This window comes from Gavialis gangeticus, unplaced genomic scaffold (assembly GCF_001723915.1).
Source record: "Gavialis gangeticus isolate Ggan-Ray unplaced genomic scaffold, GavGan_comp1, whole genome shotgun sequence".
Taxonomy (NCBI): domain Eukaryota; kingdom Metazoa; phylum Chordata; order Crocodylia; family Gavialidae; genus Gavialis; species Gavialis gangeticus.
In genome coordinates, this window is record NW_017729008.1 from 32,168,454 (window position 1) to 32,180,844 (window position 12,391).

The following is a 12,391-nucleotide window of genomic DNA, read 5'->3' on the forward strand; positions in this document are numbered from 1 at the left end:
GAGTTGGTCTTATAAAAGATATCGGATTTAACCAAAGAACCTTGTCTGGCTCATTCTAGGCACTTCCCTGTTTTCTACTCTCTGGTTTTCTTTAACTGGTGAGTTTTAACTGTAGTGAATGTGGTCTGCATCCACTAGACTTGCCTCCATGCATGCTGTTCTCCCCCAGACACAGAAATACAGGACTGGTTAAAAGATCTCTTAGATCTATCCCCTCCTACTGCAGGCAACGATATCATGTAATCCTGTTCACCAACTCATCATGTTGGAAGCCCAGACATGTTAAAAGTCTTGGCAGCACTTGTAGAATTGCCAGCAAAGAACAACTGCAGAGATGAGTGAGAAAAAAGATGAACTATATGGTATAATTTATTTTTCACCCTACCACTGCCCCATGGCTATGCAGACTGTAGTTAATCTCATTTCCCAGAATAAAAAGTTTTAGTAAAGACTTTTCTATTTTTCCCCTGGCAGATGGAAAGATACACATCACAAAATGTAGCCACCAAGATGATGCATATAACAAAAAAAATAAGTAGAATTTGGACTGCACTGCAACCTTTGGATCCAGAGGCAAATTTTCCCAATGTCTGAGACATTCATATCCTACTTTTTGGTTTTGAGCCACCTTTCAGGACAGTTAGCTAAATTGAACCCTGGAATAGATGGCTGTAACTTCAAAGTCTTTACTTGAATTTGTCCAGTTTAACAAAGTGACCATCGAAATATGAATTACATAATAAATATTAATACCACACACAGCTTCTTCTGTCCACAGATCTCAGAAGACTTTCCAAACATTAATTAGTTACGCCATTTTTCTTTCCTTGGGAGGGAGGAAAGAAAGTATCACTATAACACAAAGAACACAAAGTTCTCAGGTCACACAGGGCAGAGTCAGGATCCGAACACAAGAGCCTGGCTCCCAGTCCGGTTGCAACCACTGAACAACACAGAAAGAGAAGCAGCATTTGATGCCCCAGGTGGGAAAAGAGCACTACCAGTCCTCTGACATGCATTTCACTGTGCCTGGCAGTTTACAACACTGCTTGAATGCATTTGTTGGCAACTGCCTTTAACTTCCAGTGGCAGTTAAGCACTAACCCACCTGTGTGCTTCTGTAAATACCGTGGTTTCTGTGAACAGTGTAATGTGTGCCTAAGGACTAAAAAACCACACCACTGTGTGACACCTTCGCATCAACAAGGACTCCAAGCATACTGCTAAAATGTACCCTCAGTCAAGGAAGCTGCACTGTGGCTGCAAACTTTATTTTAAAAAAAGGTTTCTTCTGCCCACCAGAAATAAATTCAGCTTCAACTCCCTGGTTTTGACCCCAGCACTTGGCTCATCCAAGCACTGGCCCATCTTCTTGGTAGTTGCGTGGTGATATGTGATGGATCAGGACAACAGTATATCATCTGCATCATTCTACTCGAGTCTTTTTCATCTGCCAACGGGCCTAGTGACTACACACCGGTGTTAGAGAGACAAGAGATCCTTGTGAGACTCACAAATGAAGAGCCTGGCTCTGGTGGTCAGAAAAAACTCAAGCTACTTTTACCTTCAAGGCCTGCCTGCTTTCTCCAATGGTCAGCAGTATCAAATGCTGCACAGAGGTCCAGGAGGATGAGAGGATATCTTTTTCCTTCTGCATTATATAAGATCATCTATTAGTGCCACTAAAGCAGTTTACATCCTGGCCTAAATCCAGATTGTGCCAGATTTAGAATATTAGCTTCAGTTAGAGCCTATAGTTGGCTTTAAGCTGCCTTTTGGTTGCCTTTAGGTTGGCTTTTCTAGGAACTCATATGGGAATGAAATGTTCAAAGTTAGGCAATAGTTGGCTAGAGCCAAGATATCCAGAGGTATTCAACATCAGTCAGAGAACTGCACCTTTGTGGAAGGAACAAAATGATGCATTTCCAGTGATGGTCTGACCTGGCGCCAGCTGTTTACGACTATCTTGACCTCCTAGTAGTGTCACCCAATCTTGAAAAGTTAAAGGACGGAAACCAAACAAAATCCCAGTCTATTTTCTCCTAGGTTAGGGGATGGACAACTCAACCACCAATGTGAAAAAGTTAAATTACAAAAATGTTATGAGCTAGCTAGTCCAGCAAACATGATGCCAGTTAGACACTAGTATGACATAAATATGTTTGTAAGAAGCCACTGATGAGGAGAGGTGCAGCACCATCCACCACACTGAGTGCTAAACTAGAGCTCAGGGTTCAGTCCCCAGGTCTGCCACTGATCAGTTATTTGACCTTTGACAAAGCCGTGTAACAGTTTCCAACCCACTATTTATTCATTAGAATGTAAATTCTTCTGGGTAGGGACTTACCCTTACTCGAGACTAGATCTCAGCATGGGCCTCCAGGTACTACTATAATAGAACTAATGAGGATGGCATAACCTTCACATTTGCCCACCAAGACTGAAGCCATATTTGTGCAACATATTCTGACCTTGCTAGCTGCAAAAAATCAATAGGACCAAGGCAGTTTGTAAGTGCAGGTCGCTGTGCTGTACCACTTTCTACTACCAGCTGACCATCAAAACCATACCTGTGTGTAAAACCAATTACATAACCAATGTCACAAATGGAAACACTTTTCAGCTGCAGATCAGAGTGGGTGGACAGGTGTTTTTAATGTGATGTGCTCTTCAAATATAATTATGTAACCAAATGTTTCTATCAATTTTAACAACAATGCCTGGCACTTACAGAACATAGAGTTTTAAGATGTAATTTAGATTTGCACATCCTAATACTGTCTCACAACAGTCGAAAGCTCAGGCCTGATACTACTCCTACAGAAACCACTGTCACAACTCCCATTGACTACAGTGATCCAGGATCAAGCCCTTTCAGATTCTGCAGAAATGTGGAGCTTGAAAGGCCTAAAAGGGTAGATTCAGGTATCAAAACTTATAAACCTGATTTTTCCAGAGGCACTGGGCACCCCTGCCCCTATTAATTTCAGATGCGTTTTTGCTGGATCCTATGAAATCAGGCTATTTGATTTAGGTCCCTAATTTTAGGCACTCTGCTTCAAAATCCAAGTGACCTACCTTAAGTCAGAGAAAGAGCGTATCAAGAGCAGAGTGAGGAATACAATGCTAAAGGACAAAAGCCATCGATGCATTCTCAAGGCCATAGTGAGAGATTGCTTCTTCGGTCAAATTCTCACATTTGTTTGCATTGTTATAAAGAGTCTCTCTCTTTTATTCTTTGTAGAAATGGTAAGTAGACTGATACTCTGTTTTAAAACTGAAAGGTATGTGAAAATTAAAATGGGTCCTTCGTGTAAACCTTATTTAAGTCCATATTACTCCCCCTCCTTTAGCCCACCTCTGACACACAGACATACTCATCCCGAGCCATTCTTTCCCCACTCCCCAAAAAAAGGGTATTTTTGGTTTCTTCTCCCACCTAGCTTGGTCTGTTTGCCTATAGTTGTTGTTTCTATTTATGACATGTGAAACTACCCCGGAAAAGTGCAAGAGAAACCACTGACCTATTCTAACAGAAAAAAGCTGGAGATCTGTTTCCCGATGTTTTACATTCAGATGAAATCTATATGGGTCTCCATCTCAAAAGTTTTGTTTGATTATAGTCAGTGTTAAAATTAGCTTTTCAATTAAACCAAGACATTCTGCTAACAAAAATACATATTAATTGAATTTAACCTATACAAGCTGTTTGGTGAGTAATTCTGGCATAAAATACAATATGAAGATCTTAATATGAAAATACCAGAAAATGGCTTTGTAAAGTTTGTTAACAAACTGTTACCTCTCGTTTTCATAAAAAAAATTTTAAAAGACTGACACAACACGTAGAGACAATTACAGGAATTGCCAAAATAGGCAGCACAACATATACCAGTGGTAAGACCGGATGAAAAGATGCTATGGGTCAGAGTGATTCCTATTATGAAGATTTTTACTGTTGGGCTAGTTGATTTGTCCTTCACATGTAGGCCAAGCAAACAAATATGTTAAGAAATTATTATTTACAGAGTACCATGGATATGCAAGGAAGTTTACAGGCTAATAAAGTGACAGATCCCTGCCTTAGGAACACTTTCATCACTCATTTGATTCATTAACCTGTTTACTAATAATACCTTTACAGTTCAAACTTGTTTTCATACTACCCTAAATGACTGGAAAATTAGGTCCTATTAAGTAATCATGATTATAAACTGTGACTCACCAGTTAAGTGAATGCCATTACTGGCAATAAATTGAGAACCTTATTATAAGCACTCATTAATTGTCAAACAAACCAAAACAATGACATTTTATTCAGTATAAAATGTATCCTGCAGTGCTTTACAGAGTGAAACACTCAGATCCAGGTTCTGTATATACTATAGTAGCTGCCATGTAAATGCATCACCTGGGCTATAACAAAAGTAAACAAGGTCAGTAGCAGAGGTAGAGAGAAAGAGAGGCAAAAACAGGAGAGAAAAATATATTTTCAAGAAAAATGTATTTCCAGCGGATATTTGAAAAAGATGGAAGGGGAAGAAGGCAAAGAGGCTGCTCCAGATGACAGGCTGCAGAGAAGAAAGATCCAGCACTTGCAGCACTGAGACTGAAATAGGATAGATGGACGTGCAGTTAAAGTACTCATGCGGGACTTGGGTTAGTCCCATGTGCTTCTATAGACTTCCTGTGTTACCTTAGGCAACCCAGTCTCACTGTGCTTCATCCACTGTTACGCGGTACCTTGTGTAGTCGTATGTAGCTGTGCACTCTGGCATAATAACAGCATGTGCAAAGAGCAGGGCAAAAGTGAATTGCTCCAAACTGAACTGATGAATCGTTACTGATATTTATTTGTATTACAGCAGTACCTAGGAGCACCTGTCACACACCATGACATGGTGCTTTGTTGTACAAACTCAGGGTTAAAAAAACAATTAATACATTAATGGCTCTGAAGCACTCAGGTACTATCTTGATGGAGGCCACCTAAGCACTCAAAACATAGTGACCATGGAAATAAACCAAGGGGCTGGTGTGGTAGGTAGGAAGGAAATTAAAGAGAAATAGTGGAAAATAAGGTTTGTGAAATGAACTGGAAAACATTTAAGCTCCACAGTCTTTGAGTCTAGAATACTTTCAGATCTGCTCTAAAAAATTATGACGGGGAAAGCAACCTGACTGTTCAGTAGCCCACCTGCGTTTCTGCCCAGAACGGCAGACCAGCGATCAGCTTAAGCCTGGTATCTCACAAACCACCCTGCCTAGAAAGCAATGCTAGGCATCACTGGACAACTGGGAAGGGTTCTTCCTCTCCACTACTGAATAGTAAAAGTTGATTCAGTTAGTACCAGACTTTAATTCTGATCAGTTTGGCCTTCTCTCCCCTACTTCAATTCTAACCACATTTTTAAGGCTGTTATTTTCTATGATTATCAGAATTAAACCAAATAATCTATCTTCTGAGCTTTTCTGATTTATTTTGAAAATGGTAGGAACTAATAATTGCTAAATATTTTATAAGTTTATTTTGTCTTCTACTATATACTGCCCTGGGCCTTAATATATCTAAATACATAAATAAATCTAATAAAAATAACTAAAACCCTACAAGAACACTGCCTCTTAAATTACCGGGTATGCTGTAAGATAGCAATCAAAATGACTCAATTTTAAAACAAGTGTATCCTCCTTATTGGCTGCCATATGTTAACTCAGCTCAGTAAAATCTGTTTCTTCACAAAATGTAGAGAAATGTTAACTGCTGGACATCAGCTATGAATTCTCCTCCCAGGGAAGCCAAAGATAGTTGGATGCCATAGGCTGCTAACACCACAAAAATATTCCCATGTTTGTGTGCTCCAGTGGCACAATGATTCCTAGAGCTATAAGTCCTAGGCTCCTGACATACACTCATTTAAAGATGCCACATGAATGGCAGGAGAGGCGATTCTGGGTTCCAGGATCAGTTCCCAATAATGCCCTCTCTACTTGCCAGTGCAGGTGAAACCCAGGATCAGAGCCTGGGCTCCCCCAGCGCCTGCAAGTCTGGAGCTGGAGTTACCAATCAGCTGATTATTGGATCCAGTCCCAGGAGTGCACAGGAGTCTTGACCTGGCTCCAGTGTGATCCGGGGCCAGAGCCAACAATCAGCCGATCATCAGCCCCAGGACCAGACGTACCACGGGTTCAATTTAAGGAGCCTTGCAAACCAACCACAAAAAGGTTCTACACTATATGAAGATATTATATGTAGAACATTTTTAGGACTGGTTTACCATTTTGTGGTGCCTTACAAATGCATCTAATGTAACACCCTTGCCATTTATGCTGCGATTGACACATCCGTTGCAGCAGAAATGTAATGTGTACCAGGGGTCCTAAGGCCATTAAATCATCTACTCCAACCTTCTGAATAACATAAAATAGAGGATTACTTCTGTATTAAATGCAGAAAGTTGTGTTTGGATAGATGACAGCTTCCAGAAAAAGAGGCATCCAGTTTTGATTTGAGGATATCACCAGATGGAAAATCCATCATTTGCATTAGGCATTTGTTCCAGTGGTTAGTCACTCTCACTGCTTTTCCGCCTTAATTCTAATTTGAATTTTTCCTGCTTTAAATTCAAGCTAACGGTTCTTATTATTCCTTTTCTCTAATAAATTAAACACATCTTTCAAGTCCAGAGTTTTCTCCCCAGGAAATACTTACAACTTGTTGTCTAGGTGTGAGGTCCTAGCTTATCAGCCACCTACCTGAGGGTTCAAGCATACCAGGGTTTGTAGACCACAGCACTCAAAGAAACAGTATGACCAGAATCACATTTAGCTGACTCTGACTTCCCAGCCTGCTGACCAGTCAGCACTCACTCCTGGGTCAACAGGAGGCAGCCGCTGGCTTAAGTCCAGAAAAAAGCTCAAACTCACACCTTTGGATCCATTGTGAAATATTGTAATCATACTGCTATTTTATGCCTGCTGCATAGGAGCATCCTCCGAATGCAATTATGTAGAGAAAGTACCGAACTAAGCAAAATAATTATGATGAAATCCAAGATGTTCTGCATCTAGCTCCACAGGACTGTTAACAAATGGGATCACAAATCACTTGTCAGCGCTGTGCATGTCAGCAGCAGCATTGTGAAACTAAAACAGTGTTTCAGTCTTTTGTGGAATAAAAATGGAGGGGTAGTGCGAATATTTTTTTCCCTGCAAGATCTGAGAAACTTCTGAAGTTTCATATACCTAAAATACAGCAAGAGACAAAAGCTATTTTGTAATTTATACGGCACCCACAATTAAAGGGATTGTGTTTCAAGACTCATATTATGGGAGAAAATGCAGTAGTTTTAATTTCTGTTCAACAGGTGATCAGAACCAAAGATGAGTGAACGACTTCTGGTCAGGACCATGCATCACTTGAACCAAATCATCTGTATGTAGTAGCATTCACCAGCCCCATCCTTTGCACTAGCACATATGTTGGTGTGTCTTTTCTGCACTGGGTGGAATAGGAGGCCGGTGTCTGCTTGCCTCAATGAGCTGCACAACACGTGATCCATCCAGTCACCCCTTAACGATAGTGTATGATAGGTAGGTGCGCGAGTGTACGTGCAAGATGACATGAGTGAAGGCATGCACGTTGCAAAGACAGACCTCGGTTTGCAAGTGACAGTTTGCAACCGTGCTTGTACTTGTGCAAAGGAGAGAAGAAATGCAAGAAGATGTGTATGAGCATGACAGTTCTTGAGTGAAATGTGGGACAAAGTGTGAACATGTGTGGGTGGCCCAGCAGTCCGCAGATGGTAGCTTACAGAAGACCTCCAGCATTGCTCAAGCTGTGGGGATTTCCTTCTGATGGCCAGAGGAAATTCAGTCAGAACTGCAGTTTACAGGTTGGGTTTTCTTGCATCCTGTTACCTGCTCAGTATCATTATCCAAAAACCAAAGGTTGGGGTAGGAGGAGCCATGTGATTGTAGGAGTGTGGAAAAGTAGAGACACAGCATATAGGGGACTTGGAGAGAAAGGCCATGATTTGACTCCTGAGACAAATGCAGTCACTTTTGGGTTCCCTATGTGTTACACTTTACCGCAGTGTTGGGAAAGAGTTACGATTCCTTTGTGACCACGCACTATTGTGTTATTACAACATTGTTTTGCTTTGCCTGTGCAACCCAGGCCCTAACTTTCTTACCACCATAATCTGATAGGAAGAAAGTAAGGGTTTGACTAGTGGATTAGGGAAATGTTAAGGGAATTATTCTTCATTCCCGATCTTCCCCCAATGAGAACAATACTCTCATAATATAAATATGACAGAGTTTAATCCCTGCTAAGTAAGGAAAACTGTAGCCCTCAATTTGGTTGCAACTATGACATAGATGGAGTCAGGATGCTACACTAAAAGGTGCTTTAGAAACGCAGATTCTTTAGATTAATCTGATCAACTGATCTAAGGTTTTCTCCCCTTTTCCTCCTGGATAGGTAGATGACATTAGCTTCTCATTAGCTCTTGGAATGTCACTTTCTCAGCTGAAAAATGATACTACCCTGACTTTATTTTCAGAGAATAGCATTGAGATGAGCACCTATATTTTAACAATGTTGTTTCAAAACATCAAATCACCCAAAGGCAAATCAAGACAGTTCTCTACCTGTCCAAGCAAGTATGTTAATTCAGGTGAATTTAAATTTTGGAAAACCTTCAAATCACAAGCCAGATCTTCTGTTGCCCTGTTTATAATTGCCCTGATTTTAATAAACCCATGCTAATTTGCATGCCTACGAGGAGACACTATGGCTAGGACTTTTCAGCTCAGAGATAAAATGACTGAGTGGGGTATAATATAAGTCTATAAAGTAATGAATAGGGTGAAGAAAGGACATAGGGATTTACTATTTACCATCTCTCACAATACTAGAAGTAGGGAACAAACAGTGATATTATTAGGGAGCGTGTTTAAAACAAGAGGATTTTTTTCCACACGTGTCATTCACTTGTGGAACTCATTGCCACAGGAGGTTGTAGTGGCTGGTAATTCACTTTGGTTCAAAAGAGGATTAGGCAGACTCATGCACTTAACAGGACAGTATGCCTGTAACCTCTAAAATCAGATTTCCTAAGCCTCTCAATGCTGTAAGCTGCAAGAGAAGAGAGCAAGGAGACAGGTCAGTCTGGAAAGGCCCTGCATAAATACTCTTCCCCCTAGAATCGACTCTGTGCCACTGAAATACAGAATACTGTGCTAGGTGGACCTGGGGTCTGACCCAGTATGGCATCTCATACGTTCTTATGACTTGTTTGCTGGACACCATACATAGTTCCCCCCTCCTCCCTACCCAAAAGGCAGTCTGCATCACACGTCTTCATCCACTCACTGCTCCTTTATGTGTAATTTCTGCTTTGATCTCTCATTCCTGCCTCCTTCTTCTCTATTTCTATCTCCTTCTCCTTTTCGATTCTCTATTTGTACCCCCTCTCTCCCTACCGACTCTGCTCTCTCTGCCTCTCTCATCGGTCTCTCTCATGTTCATTTCTTCCTTATCTCAGGATCACAAAGAAGGTGAGATTTACCCAGATGGGTGCTGCTGAGTAAAAGCCTCTTCCTTATATTCCCAAACCTAGTGTGAAGTTGCAAAGGACCGGTTCTGAATCGAGTTCAGTGGTTCTCAACCTTTTTTAGACTCAAGGCACCCTTGTCAGATTCGAGGCGCCCGTCAGAAAATGTCAGTTCTTAGTTTTCACTCGTTATTTGACTACAGAAAAATAATGCAATTCTTGTGTTGCAAAGAACTCAGAAAGACCCCAACAGAGCAGAATGTTTTTAACAGTATGAATTCCTGTTTGAAATCTCTGGGCTTATCATGCAAATCAAATTTGCACACCTAACAGTGCTTCCATTGTGCGGCACCCTGCAGCACCCTTGAAAGGCTCTCAAGGCATCCCCGAATCACAGCTGGTTTCATGCTGTTGCTAGCATGGAGGGGGAAAACTTCAGCAAAGCTGTCAAAGTCAATTCCCTGCTGCAGCTGACTCCTCAGAGAAAACTGTACAAGGATTTTGTTAACACGTCCTCTCTGAGCAAATTAGACTGTGAACCACCACATTGCCCAGCCTTCTATAAAGCAAAGTTCAATGAAGGCAAATGGCCAAGACTTCAGCAGTCTAACAGGAGAGATCTTCTTGTGCAACCAGTCCTGAGTTACAAAATGGTATTCTCAATTCTATATCACCTCCACCTCAATAAATGACTGGATATAATTTTCTGGGGATATCTAAGTCATTAATTCATGCCATAATGTGGGAGGGTGGGGGGGGAGAAAGGGAGGACTAGGTAACCCACTAGAGCAGGGGTAGGGAACTCCCAGCACAGGTGCCAGAGCGTAGCACGCAAAGGCATTTTGCTTGGCACACATGCCTCAGGGCGGATGGCAGGGAAGAGACTGGCGCTGTGCTGCCAGAACAAGGATCGAGCACCTCGCGGCTCCCCTGCCATCTGCCCCTGGCAAGCCAACATCTTAAGTTGCGGGTGTTTTTTGGGACCCTGGCCAAAAACGTCACTGAGCCCTGCACTAGAGGATCCCTTCCAGCTTGAATTATTATATGACTGACCAATTTAAGATGTCTTTTGAATTTATTAAAGGCAGCCTGAGTCCTCCACATCTTAATGATGAACTGAAAGGCTTTTGTATAAAATGAAAAATAAATTTTTCAGAGACTGAGTCATTAGCAGACTGCATAAGACAACTTCACGTTTACAAGTGAGTACATTTCAGCACCAAATATTTGAAAATCAGGTTAACTTTCACTTTCTTGCCCGATTTGGGGCTTTGTACTTTTCTGATCATAGATTATTTAATCACAGCTACTTAGTGCTCCAGAGTGCAGGCAAAGGACTGGAGTAACTTGCATGGTAACAACCTAGTTCTTCCAGGGCTCCACCAAAACTGGGGCATTTCTGCTCCAAAGGGCAAGGGCCCGCAGCAGAAGACTGCCAAGGCATTTGCCTCCCAGGGGCTGGAGTAACTTGCATGGTAACAACCTGGTTCTTCCAGGGCTCCAAGTCCAGACATGCCACATTTCAGGTAAAGACAAGAGAAATAACTCGACACCTCTGATAGAAAACAACCTGGAGCACACACCTCCCAATTAGCAGGCTGCTCTCTGCGGCTGCAGCCTGCTCCTACCGGGGACGGGAAAAGAACCGACCGAGGATTTTAAATGCTAGCCTATTTATAATTGCCGTACCTATCCCTGGGTCAGCTTTGCCTTCCTCGCAGGGGCCACAGTCCCTCTGGCACGCAATGGCTTCTGTACAATGCAATTCCTTCTAATTTAATCCACTCTGTTATTGCAAAACTTGCCAGACTATTAAATTACATCAAATCGAAACACTTTGGGCTGACACGTATGGTTAAACAGTTACCGAACAGACCTCGCATTAACGATCTTTAATAGCACGAGGTACCGAACGGTCACATATAGCATTTCAGCAGAAACAGCCATCTTTTTACACCTTTGCACTATTCAATAAGCTTCCGCAGCAAGTTTGCACCCACAGCCCCTCGGGACCCGGCTCCTGCAGGGACAGCGCCGGTCCCCCCCCCAGCTGTGGATTCAGTTTAGGTTTTTAGCGACATCACTCAACCGCCGTGCGGGTCGCTCTGCTGGTACTGTCATCCTCCACGGAGACAGGGGTTTATAATAGAAACCACAAGGAACGGACACGCCGGAGCCTCGCCGATGTTAAGTTCCCTCCAGCAAAGGTAAGACAGCACACGGAGAACCGAAATAAAGCCGGCTGGCACCGAACGCGCCCAACTGCTCCTTGCCTACCCCGCACGGGATTTTTGGTGAGAGCAGCACTGGTGTCACGCCCCAACCGGGACGGTCTTCCTCAAAAGTACGACTCGCGAGTCCCAAAGTTGGAGGGTGCCCGTGCAGGGGGGGTGCCCTCCCGTCCCTTCCCCGCCAAACACAGGCCCCTCGCGCTCGTCGCCCCCCTGCTCTGCCACCGCCACCGCCCCTGAGGGGTGCGGGGGAGACCGCGGCCCCGCTCGCTCCCCCACGGCCGCCCCCACTCACGTCCCCAGCGTCTCCTTGAACTCGAAGATCTTCTTGATGTCCTCGGCCGGCTTCTTCCAGGACGAGCTGTCCTCGCCGGTCTCGCGGGCCATGGCGCCGGCTGCTGCCGCTTCCTCTTCCTCCGCTTCCCGCGCGGGGCTGCGGGCCGGGGCCGGGCACATGGGCGTGCGGGTTGTTATGGCGATGGGCGGGGGAGGCCGGGCCGCCCTCCCGCCTGCAGCCGGCGGATAATTCGCATTGCACCAAAACGGCGCACGTCAAGCGGGGGGAGGCCAGGCGGGCAGGGGAAGAGAACGAGGAAAGAG

General features: G+C 43.5%; 1 protein-coding gene across 1 annotated transcript in view; it reads right to left on the bottom strand.

The window, feature by feature from the left end:
• CAMK1D (calcium/calmodulin dependent protein kinase ID) overlaps nt 1-12,377 on the bottom strand; it is a 394,722-nt gene extending 382,345 nt beyond the window's left edge. Inside the window, exon 1 of the mRNA XM_019509558.1 lies at nt 12,087-12,377. Coding sequence (XP_019365103.1) covers nt 12,087-12,247 — 161 coding nt within the window. The 5' untranslated portion in view covers nt 12,248-12,377. The remainder of the gene's footprint in view (nt 1-12,086) is intronic.
• Between the last annotated feature and the right edge of the window lie 14 nt (nt 12,378-12,391).